The following is a 20,758-nucleotide window of genomic DNA, read 5'->3' as shown; positions in this document are numbered from 1 at the left end:
TCACGTCGAGCAAAATACGCGGGACGACCCGAACGCTTGTGCACAGCCGTGAAACCTTACCACAGCTGCACTCAGGATTGTGGAAGTGTGGGCCTGGCTACCACTGCGTAAAATAATGTCGTTACATGCTGGCGTTGAACTTGGCTTGGTCGTGACAGCTGGCGCAACGTTTATTATCTTCTATATGTATAAAAGGGAAATTCGTGAATACGTGTGTCTGTTCGAAATGTTTAGCGTACTTCCCGACATGCAACAAACTTTACATTTGGCATGTGGGTAGCTTCCAGATTGTACACAATGCAAAAAGTATAAGAATAGACTTTTGTATTTGGTGGGGGGGGGGGGCGCAATTATGGATATATTTTGCACGGCAAGTGAGCGGTGACGTCACATCTGTGATGTCACCCGCATGCGGCAGCGTCACGCAGTATGCCTGCTGACGTACATGCACCCCCCCCCCCAAACCCTCCGACGTAGGCCGTGTATTAATCCAAGACAAGAATCCCCGAGTCTCGGGCGAAGCCGGGTAGTAAAGCTAGTATTGAAATTAAAAAAGTGGCTGCCGACTGCTGCTGGTCTGCAAAAGTCAACTCGTACGATTCGTTCCACTTTGTAATTTAGTGAGCGCTTTGAAATTTACGTTTGCTTGAGACTGGCAGGCTTCCACGAAAGCTTGCGCACTTGTCAATCGTCACGCTTATAAGTTAACGGAAGGCTTACGCAAGATGAGGTGAGTATTAACCCAACGAGCCTCAACCCACGAAAAACACTCTGGAAGCTTTTGCAATTAAACAAAAATTACATCGGCACCCAAACTAATAATACAGCATCATCCCCATTCCAATTTTACAGCTCGCAAATTATGTTTGCTATAAATTTCTCATCTAAAAGGGTCCACTTAAGATTACTTCCTTAAATCACGTGTACTTAAGTCATAAAAAAAATGTTGAATTATACCACGCGCAGTTAAAGTGTACAATGCCTCGACCTTTTTTTGTTGACAATGCGGCGAACATTAATGTGACATTGTTTTTCAAACAAGACGAGAGACGATCGAATCAGACGGCACGGTAAAGCATTAAATGTCGGGCCCTTTGTCAATTCGACTGCTGGCAAGAGGGCCTCCCCCACGGCGCCGCGGCAGCCACGGAGGAGTGTTCCGGCAAAACTTCACCAAGCCGATTGGTTTCGCGCGCCACCGATGTTAGCCGCATCTCGGGAATTCGAAGTGGAGACCTCGCTCCGAGCACAGCCTGCGGACCACCGCAACCGTCGCTGTCATCTGTCTCAGGTCAGTTTAGGTCAATGTTCAAATTCTCAATGCTTTCATTTTTTCGGATAATATCCCTGAAAGCACTTTTGACGAACTAAGTTCTTGGGAAGTTACAAAACGCATTTCGGGAAAGATTTGACATTCATGTCTTTGACCGGAGCAAAGGCGAGTCCCATTACTACGCATCGTCGCCAGAGTCGGCAAAGAGCGCAATCATCGCACGTGCTTCTCGCCATACTTCTCCACGTGAGTTTAAATCAATCTTAGAAACGGGTTGTGACCTATCCGACTAAAACTCACACTGCGATGGAACGGGCATGCTCATTCAAAACAAACAAAAAATGTTACTCGCGTAACTCAATCAAATTAACTTTGTCACTCAAAACATAGCATAACGGAACACGTTACCAGATAAAGCAGGATTGGCGGGTGTACATACAATTTTACGCCTTCCCCTGGCTCGTCCTGTACTTTCAAATACTTGTTCTAACTTCCAAGCTATGATGGCTGTCTCACTCTATCCCCGGATCTGCTCCAGGTGCATACAAACTGAGGATTGTGGGTAACGGGCTGCTTGGATTAAGGAGGCAGGCTCAAAACTCCCTCCCCGCACCACACGTCCCGTGCACGCAGTTGCGAACAACCGCCGGTGGACGGGCGGCAGGGGCTCGAACCTCGGTACAATGAGCGTCACGGGAAGGCCACCAATGGCAATCGGACACTTTGGATCCAGAGTTGCTGGAGCAGAAATACGAGTGATAATGCACCCGGCAGGTTAGGCCAATTTTAAGACGATAATTGAAGGCCGAACCGTGTAGAAGTGAGATGGAATGAGTACCGCGCGGTGGCACAAATGAGACAACAAAGAATAAATGCATAAATTGACTCGCTGTCTGTCGATGGCCACTTAGCATTCTGGGCCTTTGGGCCTATTCCCTTCTGACAATTAAATTCATAGAAACAGGTCGAGGAAAGTGGTCATTCGTTACATAGACGTGAGTGACTTTTTAATTATTATGACAACATTTAACCATGAAAATATTTTGGCAAGGATCACCTCATTTGCAAAGGTGTCAATTGATGCTCGCAGAGCACACCACATCATGACACACGTACAAACTCACACTGCATTTAGACAATCTATTGGACTTACTCTCCTGCGGCTGCTGGGTCCGCTCCGGCCCGCCGGCTTTAGGGTCCGTGCCGGGTTTAGGCGCCTGCGCCGCGCCCGGTTGACTGGCTCGAACTTTGTCCGCCCAGCTCGACCCCACGGAGCTGCGGCAACGGGACGGAGAGAGATGGGATGGAGAACAGGTCAGAGAAACGGGACGGAGAGATGGGATGGTGAACAGGTCGGAGAAACGGGACGGAGAGAAGGGACGGGAAGAGACGTGACGGAGAGGCGGGTCGGACGGACGGGACAAAGAAACGGAACGGAGAGACGGGATGGTGAACAGGTCGGAGAAACGAGACGGAGAGACGGGAACCGGGGGAGACGGGAAGAAGAGAGACGGAACAGAGAGATGGGACGAAGGAACGGAACGGAAAGACAGAATGGAGAACAGGTCAGAAATACGGGATGGACAGATGGGACGGAGAAAGATGGAACAGAGAGAGGGGATGGAGAGATACGCGATGCAGAGCAGATGGAGAGACGGGGCAGAGAGAGACGGGACGGACAGACGGGACAGAGAGAGACGGGACGGAGAGACGTGACGGACAGACGGGACGGACAGACAGGACAGCGTCGTTCGCTGTGAGAGCATTATTTTGGCTGCTGCAATAAATGTCCACATGATGATAAGCCACTTCGTTGAACTATCGTTTGTGGATAGGTCGCTTCAGAAAAGAGCTACATAGCTGAGTGGGCCTTACCAGGTAAAAATATATATATATATACAACAAATCGCGATACAACATTAATTTCCCCAATTTGACGATTATCGCAATGTCGGTTTCCCATAACGCTGTACTTCTATTTCACGATTGTATTGCAGTGATTTTGTACTTTTCTGTACTTCCAGTACAACAACAAAAAAGAGATTCGTTAAAAAGAAATATTCACTGCGGATCACTCAATACGGGCCTGCCATAAGTATCGTAATCATTCGAGCTTTGAAAAAACTATCAGGCTTATTACACACGTGCAGTAATTTACTTTGTAAATAGTTAAACGATTAAACTGCCTATAAAAATGAGAACTGGACCCCAAAAATGCATCGCTTAGCAGATTATGTAAAAACTGTTAATCAGGAAACATTGTTAATGTAATTGTTGTCATAATTAGTTTTTTACCCTTCTATCTGGCAACAAAACTGACACCTTTTTACAAGGAGTCATGTTTGTATAGACCGCAATACCTGCAGTCATAATACAAACAAAAGACATAACTCTGATAATGTGCACTGTCCTTGAAGTTGACTGCAGGTATTGCAGGTCTATACAAACATGACTCCTTGTAAAAAGGTGTCAGTTTTGTTGCCAGATAGAAGGGTAAAAAACTAATTATCATATTTTTACTGGCAAATGAGGTTCCCATAGTGTAATTGTTGTCATCGCCCCATGGTATATAAAGTGCCGCCTCCAACTCTGTACAAATGCGGTACGATAGAAAACGTCGTCGTCGTACGATGGCCGTGGATCCGACATCGCAGGACATGTCCCGTCATACCGCGGAATTGCCGTATCGCAGCGACCCAAAGAAATCTCAACGTGAGTTCAAATCCCCCGGTTGTTGGGAAGTCAACGGTGGTCGCACCACGTAAAGACCGGTGCCCGTCAAGGGGAAACGTGGAATTGCCGCCCACTGGCCCAGCCAAAAGGCGACGCTCCACTCTTGCTTCGAGTGGAGGGGACCGTAAACGTGATGATCACAGGGTCAATATATTCACAACCGTCCACAAATATCTGATGAGCTAGGAAAGTCACACGTCACGATGGAAGGGTTCTTTCTCTCTCTCCGGGGCCAAAACTGTCGCAAGGCAATACTTGGCAAATGGATGACAATGATGTGACTGGTTAATTTACAGTTCGATGCAGATTTTGTAGGGCATTTGGCAGGGCACGGCGGACTCCTGCAGCATGCGTAAAATGGATTGACAGCATGCACGGTTTTACAGAGGGCTCACCTAAGTATGCTCAGTCTACCAGCAAAGTGCGGGCTGCAGAGACAAACATAGTGAACCTGACCACCAATATCGTGACCGCCAGCACCATTAACAAGGACAGCAAAAAAGCAACCATCATCACCACCATTATAGTCATCACCATCATCATCAATCATTTATAGCAACCTGTAGAAGGTACAACAACAACAAAAACGACAGCCGCCAATCACCACAAAGTGGCGGCGACGTCACCACGGTGCTTGTGCCAGGCAAGGTGCACTTTAGTGCACCAGACCCAGCCACAGCAGCAGATCACCCCCTACTGCCAAGGCCACGGCGGTCACCACCACATCCGACATCAGGTCAATCACCAGTGTGAGGCCCACCACCATCAAAGCTATCACCATCAGGTGTGCCACACACATATGCCATCACCAAGCGATCACCACAACCATCTACAGACCCATAATTCGCTTCAGAATAAAGTTGTATTGGGTTAGATCGAGTAAAGTAACACATTCCTGCGGAGGGAGCTGGTAGGAACGTTGGGTTGCTCGGTCAATGGCCAGGGTCAACGGCGGCGTGGTGTATTCCGTAAATATGCCCCGACTGTGAGGGCGGGCACAAGCCGGCATGAGTAGGTTAAACGTTGAGTTTTATAAGGGCACCACGGGGTGACCAGCCCCTCCCCACCCAGCCCCACCCCTTCCACCCCCCACCCAGCCCCACCCTCCCCACCCAGCCCCTCCCCACCCTCCCCTCCCCACCCAGCCCCTCCCCACCCTCCCCACCCAGCCCCTCCCCACCCTCACCTCTCCACCCAGCCTGACCCCTCCCATTTTTGGATGCACGACGGACGGACACAATAATCCCCTGTGGGCTGGTGGAACCAGGTGGTTCCTATCAGTCGTTAACCTGCCACCACCTGACACAGCCAAGTAATAATGTTTGCCACGTTAACGAAACATGCTGATTAGTTACTACGTCAACCCACCGGTGTGTTGTTATGAATAATATTGGTCACGAAAGTCTACGTGTCATAAATACCTTCTTTCGGGTTAGTCTGTGTAGGTGTAATGTAATTTTTTTTACAAAAACCCTCCACCACCCGACGACAGAGCCAATCATAGCAAGTTTTCACGTGGTTCTCCAGCAAACTGGAATGTTGCAAAGCTAAACTTTTACATACCTGCAGAATGATCTGAATCAAGATAAACTAATTTTACATCGTAATATCGGTCGTTAAAGCCTACGTATAAAATGAGTCAACGGAACCATTGCCATGAGATCCACCCCGCACAACCATCACCACCACCACCACCACCACCAACACCACCGCCATCAGTTCCACCACACAAACAAAGACAAAGATCCCACGTACAGCCCTAACAGACTGTGGGGGCAAGTACTGTTAGCAAGAACCTATTAAGGCTGGAACGGTACACGAGGGGGTGGGTGGCCAGCACCACGCCCCAGTGGCAATGTTTACAAACAGCGCAACAGGCTAAGTCGACCTAGGAGAGGCCCAGGCCAAGCACCGATTCAGATAATTGTCACGGGTATTGCTCGTGAGCGGAAATCGAACTCGAGTCACCGGGTTCGTAGTGTGGAGCGCTAACCGCTGCACTACTGCTACCCTCCACCACACACAGACACAATCACCACGGCCCACCCACAATTCCACCCAGGCCCACACCACCACCACCACCGTGACCACTGCCACCGCCACACGTCTTACTTGTGCACCGGCGCCGCCGGGAAGGTGAGCTTGCGCTTGGTGCCCGTGACGGAGGTGATGCGGTCGGGCGGCGGGCTCGGCGCCACGTGCCGCCCCGGCGACATCTTGCGCACCTCCCACGCCAGCGAAGTCGGCCTGGGAGAGACGGGCGCACGGCCAGGCAGCCTCGAGTGAACCCCCGTCATCGTCGAGAGGAGTTAACGAGAGACAAGAGAGAGATACGCATCCGTGGTGTAAGGGTCGGCACGCCGGACCTGCTATACAGGGGTCGGCAGCTCGACCTCCCGGCGAGGCGATTGAAACGAGGGGCAGATTTAGTAAATCCAATCCACCCCACTGCTGCTTAGCCTGCGAGCTTCTGACGAGACTCAATTCTATTGATAGGCAGGGTACTAAACTGTGATTGTAGAAGCGCCCGGCATGCAGGCGTACGTGGTGGACCTGCTGGAGGATGCGTCCGTTCGTGGTCATGGTGGGCACACACACTGGCACATTTTGGAGGGACGTCTGAACACTGACGGCTACCGACACAATTACATCACAAACAGAAACACGGTCGCACGGCGGCCGACGTCGACCACAATGCACCGCTGGGTTTGCCGAGTGATGGTAAAAATAATAACATTATTGTTGACGTACAGCTCTTTGCCCAGGGCTGGTTCAGTTATCGCTCAGTCAGTGATGTTAACCGCGTCTGAGAAATACAACTCAGGTTGCTGGTTTAGTAGCGCAGTACGCTAACCGCTGCGCCACCACTCCACCCAGTTTAGAGAGAGCATCAAATCGTTCATCAGTCACGCGTTTGATATTTGCGCCATTCCTATATCAGTACGGCTATCATGAAGGTGGGTGCTGTGTTTCGCAGATAAGCGTCGTCTACGGCAGTTCAGCATGTAATAATTTTCACACACAAACAAACGCGGCATAGCAATTTCCTTTTTTTAATATCTTTACACTGTTTGCAAACCCAAGGATTAAAAGAAAAATTATAATAATTTTGTCCACGCTTTCCTAAATATATATTTTTCCCTTTCCCCCATGCTATGCATTTTGTAGACGGCAAAGCATTAATTGGCAAGCCATGTTACTCAAACAGAGCTTCAATCAGAACCACTTAATAAAGCTAAATTGTGGCTGTTAGCCCGCCTGCTATAATGGCTCGCGACAAAATAGGCACATTAGCAACCGCTTGCAGGTCAACAAGCAAGCCCTTGGCTCACCACGTGCACACGATGAATAGAGTTGGCGAGTGGACGGGTGGGCGGGTGGGGCGTGCACGCGGGCGGGTGTGCGCGGGTGGGCCGGCCAGAGGAGCGTTAACCTCTTCATGGATCACTCTCAATCTCCAGGCTCAAGAAAGCCCCAACGGAGAGAAATCAAGCCGAACGGGGCGGCGACATTTTTAAGAAGCTCCGCCGAAAAATCTCCCGAGTGGTGGGCCCTGTACGGGAGAGGGACCACGCGGCCGGCGGCTGGAGAGCGAGAGAAAGAGAGAGCACGGATGAAGGAAGACGGCGACTTATCGAACGCTCGCCGTGTTTCCGATTTGTCACATTGACCCTTGTTTGCGTCGTGCGCCTCAGCGTTTTTTAGAATCTCTTGTTCGCCGCCCTGAAAGCTTGCTGGCCTGAAGTCCGCTGGCCAAGCCGTTTAATCCTGAGATTTACGTTTCTGCGCTCTCGAACAATTTGTGCGGTTACCGAGATTTCTGTTACGATCAACTCTGCGCTTCATTTGTTGCATTCTTGAACCTTTTGCACAAAACGACGCGTCGTCTGCTTCGCGACGAACGTCAAAGACCCCGTTACGTTATTCACAAGGGGAGACCGCTGCGTGCCGGCTTCATGGTCCAAATGTGTCAAATTTGAATGGCTTCAGCGCAAGTTACTCAAATGAAAACGTACGGAGTGACCATCGCCCCCGCTACTACGAATGCTTGGCAGGCATGAAAAATAAAAATTGGTTTTACCCTTTCTGGCAGTAAAACAGGAGGTGTGAAGATGTTCAAACACCAAACAGATAACTTTTGCAAGGAATCAACTCTGCATTAACCACACGTACTTGTGGTGACATGCAAAAAAAAACATGGCTCTGGTAATAAAAATAAAACATAATAAAACAATTCTCACGACGTTTCGGCCACAACGCAAGCAGCCGTCTTCAGGTGGAGAACAGACTCTGCCTTCTCGACAGACCTGTTCTCCACCTGAAGACGGCTGCTTGCGTTGTGGCCGAAACGTCGTGAGAATTATTTTATTATGTTTTATTTTTATTATTTAATTATTTCCCTTCTACGTGACTTTACCGAAAGAACCAAGAAGATGAATCCCTGCAGTCACGAAAGCTTTAAATCGAAATGGCTCTGGTAATATATGCATTGTCCTTGAGACTGATTGGCCTACACAGCAGAGACAGCCTTCTTGAAGGCCTAGTCTCACCACCGTCAGACCAGGCTCACAGTACAAAGCCAATGCTTCGCAGGTGCGTACTGGTAAAAATTGTCACGAGACTCGGTGAGGCTTTCCTGGATAAACGAGCATAATAATACAAATATTTAAACTAAAACTTAACTTAATTTGTTCCACTAAGACGATATTTACTTTTCACGACGGCTATGTATTTTGACACAGGCCTACCTTGTACGAGGCGTCAGTGTTGCTCTTTACTGGCCTTACATAAAGGAAGTACATTGCATTGTGGATAGTTTTAATTACGTTACAAATTTCCACGTTTTTATCATCTCCACCGTGGTCATCCTCCACCCATCCATCCACCAGTTTAATCCATTTGTTGCCATCCCTTCCAGCAAATTATCCTGCCCGCCCAATGCTGATGAGCTGTCCTTCCCAATGAATGCAACGTGTCCAACATGAGTTTGCTATTTCGTCATCAGTCTGTGAACCCTTTTTTCCCGTCTCTCGGTGTAATTCGAAGCACGCATCTTCTCCAAGCAACTCTGCGCACTTTTCGTCTCTCGTTATACGGAATAAAATACGCGAATCGGCAAATAAATTAGCACGCGAAACACAGCCGCGTGCGCTCAAGGTCCGAAGTATACTCGTGGCGTGTGCAAGATAAGGCTGACGGAAAACCCAACGACGACAACGGTATAGATGGCGATTGATGGAATGGCAATCACAGGACGCAAGGCTTGTAAAGTAATGAGAGGGAGATGGAATGACTGCGTCCATCAGGGCACGAGCAGCTGAGAGATGGGTGACGATCGCACAGCACCTCGCACAACACTGCCAAAAGTACCGCTCATCACATCGGCGGACAGAGAACAGATGATGGTAATGACGCTGATGATGACTATGATGATGCTGCTGCTGATGCACACCGATTAGGCTTATTTCACCAACAGATAGCGAACGCCTGACGGTTGAAGATGCTGGCGATGATAACGCCGACCGTTTCTTCACAACGTCACAAAGGAAAAGGGAGAATGTCGGTCGACTCGCTGGACGGAGCATCTGACCGGCGCGGGTGGACTTCCAGACAGGGCACACAAAGGGGACAAACGCTGCGAGCTCTTCAACGCACAAGACGGGCGGACAAGCAGAGAAAATAAACAATGCACGTAGACGAACGAAGGAACCGACCGCGGCTGAACAACAGAATGAATGAACGAAGGAAAAACACAAATAAATAAAAAGCCTGTCCAACCCCCTCCAGCACCGCCTCCCCTCCTCCATCTCCCTCTCACCCCCCCCTCCCCTTCCCCACCGGCCGCCATCCACTCCATTCATCCGCGCGACAATTAGGTAAGTGCGCGAGGTGCGGGAGGACCATTATGAGCGGTGCGGGTGCGAGCGCTCTCATTACGAGCGGGAGAGAGTGGTGCGGCAGTGGTGGTTTTAAGGGGGGTGTTGGTGAGGAGGGAGGGAGCGAGGGAGGAGGGAGGGAGCATTATGCCGATGCGCGGAGCCCGGTATTCACGGCGCCACAATGATTGTGACCGGTAGAGGCCACAGCTCCGATACACAATTTGGCGGCGTTGCACACGCGCACACACGCACACGCGCACACACGCACACACGCGCACACACGCACACACGCGCACACGCGCACACGCGCACACACGCACACGCGCACACACGCACACACGCACACACGCACACACGCGCACACGCGCACACACGCGCACACGCGCACACGCGCACACGCGCACACACGCACACACGCACACACGCACACACGCACACACGCACACACGCACACACACGCACACACGCACACACGCACACACACGCACACACGCGCACACACGCACACACGCACACACGCACACGCGCACACACGCACATACGCACACACGCGCACACGCGCACACACGCACACACGCACACACGCACACACGCGCGTACGCGAGTGCTCCTAACCCGAGTGCGACTCCTGCTCACCGCCAACATAAGTGACCAATTTTTCAATGGATTCTGGGCCCCCCCCCCCCTCCTCCTAGGTCACCTCGTCCTTAAATCAGTGCCTGGTGCAGTAGGTAAACATCAGCACTGCGGAGACAAAGGCGGCCGGGCTTTGTGTGCCGGCCACGCCACTCCCCCCATGTGCCGTGCTGGCCTTCGGAGGTGCTTGCTGCCAGCTCTGGCCCCGGCAACCTGTTAAGAAGCCATACACGGGGGCATCGTTGTGGCTGCGTGGGTCCGTGGGGAGGAGTGTTTAAGTGCACACATTAGTGGCCGTGCTTCTGTTGGGGATTAAGTAATTTTACATTTTCGTGGGTTTTTTTTTTCTCACCTCTCTCGCTGGAAATTACCGATGATGATGATGATGATAATAATCACGGGCAGAAGCTTTTATAGGTAACAAAAATAAAATCCACTCCCGGAGCTGCCACGGAAAATAAACAAAATGCATCAACCTCCGAAACTCCATCCTCCCCCCCCCAACCCTCGACGCAAGCCAACATTCGCATTAGCGGCGTGCAGGGCGCTGCGACACCAATCCAACACCACGACAATTAGTTTACTCAGCGAAGCATCGCGAGTCACCACATGGGCGTCACATCTTTGCTCAGCTATGAAAGCTTTGCCGGGTCTCGAGGCTCGCTTTGAAGGAGGATCTCCCGCTTGGTGCTGGTTGGGCTAATTCCTTCAGCGGAGCCTTGGCGCGCGCGTGGATGGGTGGGCAAAGCAACGCGGAGAAGTTCTCCGAAATCCTGAAGAAGTGTCAAGATGCCAAAGTCAACGATCCTCCCCTGACAGAGATGAGTCCTGGTCGTGTTGCTGTTCGGGATTTACTCTCGGTTGGAAAGTGCAACCCACCGCTGCGCATAAAACTAAAACAAATATCCCCCATATAGCTTCAACAGACTGTTGGGGCAAGTGCTGTTAGCAATGATTACACATCGCACCAGGTACTCATTTTAGGCTGAGTCGACCTAGGGGAGGTCCAGGACCGGTTAAAATAATCGTCACTGGTGTTGGCCGTGAATCGAACCCGGGGTCGCCAGGTAAGTAGCGCAGCACACTAACCGGTACACAAAAGACAAAGATCCCCCGTATAGCCTTAACAGACTGTAGGGGCAAGTGCTGTTAGCGAGCACCTATGAAGGCCGGAACGGTACACGAGGGGGTGAGTGGCCAGCACCCCGCCCGACCGCTTTTGTCTCCCTAGCGGCGATGTTTACACACCGCACCAGGTACTCATTTGAGGCTGAGTCGACCTAGGGGAGGTCCAGGACCGGCTCAGATAATCGTCACTAGTGTTTGCCGTGAGCGGGAATCGAACCCGGGTCGCCAGGTTCGTAGTGCAGCGCGCTAACCGCTACACTACCGCTCCCCACCGGTACACACGCACACACACGCGCACAACAACATTATCAACCGCCGTTCACCAGGTGGTGGTGACGGCACGCGCGGCCCCCCCCCCGTGCACACCTGTCCAGGACGTCCGTCTTCTCCAGCTTCTCTTGCAGGTGCAGCCAGTCGATGAGGGACTTGAAGTCTCGCACGTAGTTGTCCAGCATCATGAGTACTTCCTGTACGGGTGTAGAACACAGCAGCAAAAGCGTGGCTCATTGGTGAGAGGTCAATTTGACCAAGTCCGGTGATATATGTGGGCGTAAATATTTGCTCGACAATAAATACTAAATATGAGGTACACGGCACTGTCTGTGAAAAACAAAATGTTTTATCTCAGGTGACATCGATCGAGCAGGGTCGAACGACAGCTGCACCACAAAAGGCCCTCCCCTCGATGCCAAAATACTCGACGCGGCCTTCCTGTCCAACGACTTCTTTGACAATTTCAAGCGACGAATTACAGGGAGGGCGATAAAGAGAACAGACAAGGGGAACACGTGGACTAGAGAAACGTGCGCCCACCCCGACTCGCAAGAAAAACTACGCAGACTTGGGCGGGATGCGTCGCGGCCAGAAAGGGAGGAACGTCCGTGCGGTCGGGTCTAACGGCGGAGCGGCAGCCAGAGAAGGGAACGTTTCCGAGAGGACGTCCACCGCAGAAAACGGAGCGGGAAGATCAACTCGTGCACAGAGACCAGCAGGGACTTTTGCTGCGCGAGACCCCGCGAGGTCACAGAGGTCACAGAGGTCACCGTGCCAGCTCGGTGCCGACCCTTGACCCACTCCCGCGATTCCCACCTCTTCCCACTCACGGCCACGACCAGCCGCGAGACGCCGCCGCATTTTGTTAATTCGGACAAACGCACTCGTGACGGCACTTGTGAACGGGGTGGACGATGAACATAGATACAGTCCCACAAGTGAGGACACCAATTTTTTCCTACTTCTAATTGGAAACCCGACCGTGTCAATCGATAGTCCCCTTGCAAGCCACGTTCAACCGCTCGGGGATTCCGAGCGGCGTTGGGGCCGCGCGGAGGAGCACGCGACCTGGTGCTTGTAACGTGCACGTGTAGAGAGCCCTTTGGTCGATCCACTGCTGGATGAGAACCTCCCCCACGCCGTGCGGGTCGCGGGCACCGCCTGACCATGCTTCACCGCGCACGCTGGTCGGTACGGGATGGTGGTGGTGGATTGCGTAGACGTTGGGAGCGTAGTACAGTACAATAATGGATTTTTGTTGCACTGCCCTCTATGCACGGTAAACAGCGATCTTCTCTATTGATGGTCCAGCGATACATATTGTTGGTTCTTTCGGTAAAGTCACGTTGAAGGGAAATAATAAAATAATAAAAATATTAAACGATAAAATTCTCACGCCGTTTCGACTACAACACAAGCAAGCATCATCAGGTGTAAAATCCACAGCAAAAAAAAAAAGCTTTAAATAAAAATTTAGGTCCAGTGATAGTTGTGAAAATTCCACATTCTTATAAATGGCCCGGAATGCGCCCGATCTGCACCCAACGTAGTCACAACCCAAGCGGGTTTGAGCCTGGACAACGCTTGGATGGGTGACCACCTTGCACAGTGACCACATAACCAAGCAGACAATGCGTCTCCTTCATACACCCGTCCACGTAAAACATTGGCACGCGTCTTCCTCGCACGATCCATCAGCCGGCACACCCTTCTGGGAGTGCATCGTTTCAGCAGCATTCACTCAAGAGACGCAAACTCTGGATGGACTTTAGTCGATGCCGGTGAACTGCCGACCTCACAGGCAACGACCCCCTCTCTACCGTCCGTGGTAGGTTACCACAGGGCCGTGGTGGGCAGCAGAGGGCAACGTAGCAGCATCCACTGCTGCCCTTCCCTGTGCTCCAACACCTCTGTTCACTCGCCTTCACCCAACACACGACATCACTTGCCGTTGTAAAAACTGCACGAACGCGCGGAACGAGCGCGCGTATGTTGCGATCCGCACAAAGGTAAGTAACGTCAAGGCCACGCGCGTGACGAGGGAAGAGGCCTTGCCGATGAAAATCGATGCAAAAGGGCCGTGGGTTTCTTTTTGCAGACACCTGCAATGCGCAGTGTCGAAGCCGAGTTATTGATGGAGGGGGGGGGGGGAAAGGCGGGGGGAGGTGGGGAAAGGCGGGGGGGGGGAGTAGATCCTAGCAGACGGGGCAAAGTGTTGGCGAGGGGAGGCCCGGGGTGGTCGGAATGGGGTGGCACAACCCCCTTGGAGCCTGCGGCCTTGACCGGGTCTCGCCCATTGAATGACAGAGCGAGAGGGGGCTGTGCAAGCCCGGCTCAGCTTTCGGGCAAACGGGGGAAGCAGCCTAAGAGCGCTTGGTCACGCCACTGCCGCCAGAAGCGTCTCCGCAACAGAGAGCTCCCGCGAGCTCCTCTGGAAGGTATTTTGGCCGATTCTTGCAACACTTCCAAGAGGTGGCAGTACCCCAGAATTTGCTCCGACGCAAGCAACCTGCCGACCGACTTAACCCATTCACACTGCGTCGATGGGACAGAGGCGAGGGGATTTGAGAAACTTGACATTGCCGTATCGGGAGATGGAATCCAACTGTGAGTACGTACGTATGTTGAACTTCTTTCGCACAGTACGTAGCCAACCGTGCTAATCGGAGGTGCGTGGGAAGGACAACAAACTAAACACAAAAAATATAAAGAACTGTCGACATCTGGATTGCAAGTTCAGTGCCTTAACCGTTGCAGGGTGGCAGCATCCCTCTGCGTACAAACAGCACCGTAGCTCAGCACCACCGCTCGCCTGCAAAATCCAGCGATGCGGAGGTCAGGGTTGGTGGATGACACAAACGTTGTGAAACTCCGTTCCTGTGGGCATCGAAGATGGTGGCATACCCTGGCTGGCCGAGAGAAGGCGGTACAGCAAGTGGGCTAATCTCCATCTGGTTTTCATCCACACAGTGATAGAATGAAGACACGCATGGGTTTTCTCCAAGTGCCCCGGTTATCCTCCCTCGCGTATACACAGCTCCTACATTGGCTGAAAGGACCTTCAAATTAAAACCCATTTCAGTAGGGCCCACCTGAAAACGATGCCTTGGAGTCTTTGTGCGGCGTTCCTCCCCGTTTAAGGCCCAGCCTGCACCCGCGGTCCCTCCGCAGCGTCACTCCTGCCCTCGGGTCCCCCTCGCCTGCCCGGCGCTCACTTCAACCTCTCCCCCCGCCGCCACCGCCGTGGCGCCGGCAACGCCACCGCCGCCTGCTTTCCCGCCGGGAGACCACGGCAACCCACACCAACCTGCGCCGCTGCCAGCCGCAAAAACCGCATCCCTATCGGGTGTGTTCTTGAAATATCTCCATTCGCTCGATTATTTGTTTTGTTCGACCACCTTTTCTCGCGACCGGCGGCGGATGAGCAAACCAGAAGGGGAACCAAGGTGGCCCCCCGGTATCGGAGTTCAATAGACGAAGCCCCCCGCCCCCCCCCCCCCCACGCCGAACATCTGTTCCGACAAACTACGTCAATCTAGCCTTCCATCTTTCACGATCTTCAGCGTCTCTCTCACGGAGAGTCCCGTACCACTCTCACATTGTATCCCACCAACGATCCGTTTCCTTCCTCCTCCCTTCCCATCAACTAATATTTTGAAAATATTGAATCCCTGAACCAAATATTGATTTCCCTGGGGGTATAAATATTTGCTAAAAATATCGTCCCCTGAGAAACAAATGTTCAGGGAAACCAACATTCCTTGACACAGCAACGGAGAATGAACCCGGCAAGGGCTTGGCGAGACTACACAGAAACTGCGTGTGTGCGTCGCAGGTGGTATAGCTGCCGTAACAATGCATCGATCCACCGATTAACGTACGTTAATTAAGCTCATGCTAGATCCATAGAATCGCAATAATATATTTTAATCGATGAAGCAATTATTTTGTTGTGCATGTTTAGCCAGGAAAGCCTCGCCGAGGTCTTTATCAGGAGGGTCCTGTGCAAGTTGTCACAATAGGGCGCGATTATTGCCGCGTACATTCCAATTAAATCATTTGTGAGCCATTTATTTTTAGTTGCCAAAGATGGACAATGACACCGCCACACAACGGCCCACTCTTGCTCAATGACGTCACAGAATCTTTACCGTTCACTGTGAAGCAGAAGGAGCGTAGCATGTTTTACGGTGAATAAACGCGGCAGCATTGACCGGGACGTTCGCCGGATCTGAACCGCGAGCCTCCGCAAACGCGTCGCCGTCGCCGCCGCCAATCAGTGCGCCGTCACAGCCGACGCTTGTGCTCAAGGCGGCTCGCGGGACAGGCGGGCGCAGAGCGAGTCAAATTCGGCGTCCCACGTTTAGCACCCGTGAGACCACTGGCGGCGGCCCCCCCACTCGGCGTCGCAAGGGTTAAATAAAAAAAGCTTCCGCACGCCGAAGCGAATGGAAGAGGCAGACGAGAAGTGAGGCGGCACTCGTGAAGGAGGAAGAATAACAAAAAATGAAAGGGGGCAACAACAACAAAAAAGGGAACAAAATATATAATGTACGTTATTGTGAAGAAATAAATAAACAATAACAAAACATGAAAAGCCTTCTCTGGGCGCTTGATGCTTCTGTGTGTGCACGCATGAGTGTGTGCGTGCGCGCATGTTTGTGTGCGCGCGCGCGAGCGTAAAAATGTGCGTGTGTGTGTGTGTGCGAGTGAACGAGTACCGGAATGGAACAGTTGCAAAGTGGTGAGCGCACTCTGTCAAAAACCCGGCGACCCGAGTTCGCTTCCTGGTCACGGCTTACATCAGCGGCAAACGCACGAACCGGTCCTGCACCCTCCCCCCCCCCGGCTGACTTAGCCTCAAAATGAGTACCTGGGAGCCGCGTGCGATACATCAACAGTGAGAAGACAAAGGTGGCCGGGCGTGGTGCTGGTCCCTTCGTGCGCCGTGCCGGCCTTCACAGGTGCTCACAAACAGCACCGGCCCCGAACATCTTGTGTCGGATGCAAGGAGAGATTTTTGCCTTTGTCAATGCATGTGTAGTACATACACACGCACGCGCGTGTGTAAGTGTGCGTCTATGTCTTTGTCTATGTGTGCGGGTGTGTGTTTACGTGCGTGTGGGGAGCGGTGGTGAAGCGGTTAGCGCGCTGCCCTACGGACCTTACGACGCGGGTTCGATTCCCGCTCACGGCCAACACCAGCAACGATTATCAGAACCGGTCCTGGGCCTCCCCGAGGTTGACTCAGCCTCAAATGAGTACCTGGTGTGTAAAATCATCGCCACAAGGGTGACAAAAGGCAGCCGTGCGTGGTGCTGGCCACCCACCCCCGCCCCGTACGCCTGTGCCCGTACAGCTTGTTACAGGCTATACGGGTGATCTTTGTCTTTCTGTGTGTGCGCGTGCGTGCGCGCGCGTGCTGTCCAGGTCGATAAGATGGCCTCTGGTATTGATCGCGGACTGGCCCGCGCCACCGCGGCGGCATGCGGTGCAGCCTGCACGGCGCCGTCTCAAAACCGCCGTCACTCTACACCGCCAGGCGGCCCGGCAAGCGGGAGGAGGGGGGGGGGGGCGGTGGGAGTGGGGGGCCCCCAGAGTGTTGGGGGGTCATGCAAGAGGACAGGCAGTGGCACAAATGCATTGATGTTATTATGCACTCTCATTATCGTTGTGTATTGTTATCAGGCCTAACGTAACGTGATATTTAAGGAGGATTTCTCCACGACACTGGCTGTCGCCTGATGATGCTGGTTGTAACTACCGGCGAAAACGTCGTGCTCCAATTGTAAATGCTGTGGGTTTGCTCTCCAACACGCCGGTGAGTTCTGAACCATTCACGAATTGGCACGTTTGTTTACGCGACAAACCTTACTAATTGGCTGTGTCGAGTGGTGGCGGGTTGAACGACACATTCGTAGTTATGCAATCTAACCAGAATATATGGATAATATTGCTCGCGAAAGCCTACGTGTTAAACTAACATGACGTCATGGTTTCACGCGCCGAACTTGCATCCTAGAGGTCGCCGGTTCGATTCTCTCTCCCAGTGCGGAGCTTGAGCCGACGGTGCGAGTCTCTTAAAAAGCCTCTGTGCACCCAGCAGGACTAAACGTGTCCACCCGCAGTAAGTCCGCTGACAGGTTGCGAGCGGTGGCGTGAGCTGTGTTACTCCAACCTTGGAGGAGTAGGCCAAATACCCTCTACGGGAAAGGGGGCTCCCCAGAACTCCACCTGAGGGAGCCGGCAGAAGGATGAGTGTGTAAATGCAGGGATGCACCTTTAACATTTTACACTGCACCTTAGTTTACAGCGGTACTCATTGTGGGTTGCACGTAACTTTGCCAAACGCTCTGGGGAGGCTCCCCACTGAGGCCACTTCGTAAGAACATCACGACTATCATCTAAGACCGCTGGAGAGCAGGAGGAGGAATGGAAAACAATTCAGCCCGATTGTTCAATCGAGTCTTTCGGAATCCACACTTCCGCTCCGAGCGCGAACCCCGGCGCTCACGGCGGAGCGCCGGGGCCGCGACAGCGCCGCCGCCCGTCCCACCGATCGCCTCCACAATGTCCCACCCAGCGGCTGCACCGTCGACAAACCCGATCCTGCCCCCCCCCCATCCGTCCTCGCCTCCGCCCACTCCATTCAGGCGTCGCTAAAGCGTGCAATTTGTTGTCGGCGGGCGGCGTGGTTAGGCGTGGAACTAATCGGCGCTATTGAGAGCGCCGGGGCGCCGTGGGAAACCCGACGCGGGGGCCGGGCCGAGAGCCGCCGAGAGCGTGCACGCTCGCGCGGTAGAGCACCGCGACGTCCTTGTGTGGAGCCGTGCGGCACACCGTGGGTGGTGTGGCGGGGTAGTGCGGTGGTGTGGCTCGGCGTGCTTGTGTGGAGCGGTGCGGCACACCGTGGGTGGTGTGGCGGGGTAGTGCGGTGGTGTGGTACGGCGTGCTTGTGTGGGAGCCGTGCGGCACACCATGAGGTGGTGTAGTGGGGTAGTGCGGTGGTGTGGTACGGCGTGCTTGTGTTGAGTGGTGCGGGACACCGTGGGTGGTGTGGCGGGGTAGGGCGGTGGAGTGGCGTGGTGTGATATGGTTGTGTGGTGTGGCGTGGCTGCGTGGGGTAGTGTGTGGTAGTGTGGGGTGGTTGTGTGGAGTGGGTCGGCGTGGGGGGTGATGTGGCGTGATGTGGTCGTGTGGTATGGGATGGTGTGATAAGGTTGTGTGGTGTTTTGTGATGAGGTTGTGTGGTACGGTGGTATAGCGTGGTGTGAGTGTGTGGTATGGGCTGGTGTGAAGCAGTGTGGCAATGCCGTGTTACACGTTCTGGCATGGAGCGTTGGGGCATGGAGTGATGTGGTATAGCATCGTATATTGTGGTCCTGTGGTTTGGGAAGGCCAAAGACAAGTTCAACAACCACTTGTGACTGACTTAGCCGTGGCCGGGAACTAAATTCATGTCGCAGAGTTCGTATCGCAGTGCGCAAACCACTGCGCCTCTGGCTCCCATGTGTGTGTTTGTGTGCCTGCGTGAGTATATTTACGCATGCACCGATGCGTGCACAAACACGCACACGGACACACTTCGTGCGGACACTAAAAGAGAACAGAGAAGACGGAGAGAGAGAGAAAAGCAGTGTCATACGAGTGGAACGTGCCGAGTCGGGTTTGCGATACAAATCTGCAGGAAGCATCGATTGTGTTCCAGGGAGCTATCCAGGTTCTAATTGACCATGTCAATCTATACCGCTAACGACCCGGAATCTCCGTGTCACGATTCCAGGGGGCGGCGACAGCAGTGGCCGAAGTCACCACAAACACGTCCTACCACAGCCACCGCCGCCACCACCACCACCATCGTTACCATTGCCACCGTCATAGTTATCAAAACAACTGTCATCACTGCCATTACCATCAGTATAACTGACGATTGGCACGGATGGCTATGTATGGTGTAAAAGAAGTTCAACTTACACGCAACTATCATCATGATCAACGCCATGGTGGCGCTGAGCGAGTGGTGGTGACGCTAACATTGGTGGTATTGGTTCTGGTGTGAGTGGTGGTGTTTGGTGCTGGTGTTGGTAGTGTCGGTAGTGGTGCGGAAGACGTGGCGGTGATCGTTAGTGCTCGTGTTGTTAGAGGCAGTGGTCGTGGATCCGCTGACTGGGTAGAGATGGTGCAAATGGTGTTGACTGGGTGGTGGAGGCTGTGGTAATGGCGGTACAGACTGGGCAGTGGTGGTACTGACTCGGTGGTGGTGGGTGGGCGGTTCGTGGCGGTGACAGTTGTTCCTGCCGGTGCTGCAGCTGTAGGCCGTGACGCCGGTGACGGTGGCGGGGAGGCGAGGGCTGGCGTCGTGCGCATGTTCGCGACACGGCTCCCAGATGGGCGACCAGATTTGTGCATCATTTATTCATGGCGGGTGCGGCACAGAGAGCCACTGTCGCGCCTTTGATCTGCGAGCGCCGTCACCCACCCTGCCACCGTGCCCGTGTCTCCCGCTTCCAACGACAGCACGGCCCCATAAAAACCGCCAGCTACCCACCAGGTCCAGTGCTCACTTCTTCTCTGCAGTCATTCGCTCGTCCGGCGGTCGGTCGTCTCCTTATCAGTCTGCTAGTGCTGCCACCGTGGTTACTGTTCTCAGGAACTTCACGCATTGATTCCTCCACCCGTGTTGAGGACTATTGACTTGTTTCGTCTCATCCACGTAATAGTCAACCACCAAAGTGCAGGTCACAACAAAATACTCACTCAACCACCCACTCGCTCACTCACTCATCCACGCGCTCACTCACTCACCCACTCGCTCGCTCACTCACTCACTCACCCA

General features: G+C 53.0%; 1 protein-coding gene across 1 annotated transcript in view; it reads right to left on the bottom strand.

Moving 5' to 3' along the window:
• LOC133355251 (S phase cyclin A-associated protein in the endoplasmic reticulum-like) overlaps positions 1–20,758 on the bottom strand; it is a 227,935-nt gene that overhangs the window by 155,503 nt on the left and 51,674 nt on the right. Inside the window, 4 exon segments of the mRNA XM_061572635.1 lie at positions 2,427–2,548; positions 4,402–4,434; positions 6,119–6,253; positions 12,016–12,116. Coding sequence (XP_061428619.1) covers positions 2,427–2,548; positions 4,402–4,434; positions 6,119–6,253; positions 12,016–12,116 — 391 coding nt within the window.

Source organism: Lethenteron reissneri, chromosome 50 (assembly GCF_015708825.2).
Source record: "Lethenteron reissneri isolate LAM-NWPU_2019-01 chromosome 50, ASM1570882v1, whole genome shotgun sequence".
Taxonomy (NCBI): domain Eukaryota; kingdom Metazoa; phylum Chordata; class Hyperoartia; order Petromyzontiformes; family Petromyzontidae; genus Lethenteron; species Lethenteron reissneri.
Note: the sequence above shows the minus strand (reverse complement) of the source record. Positions and strands in the feature narration are given on the sequence as shown.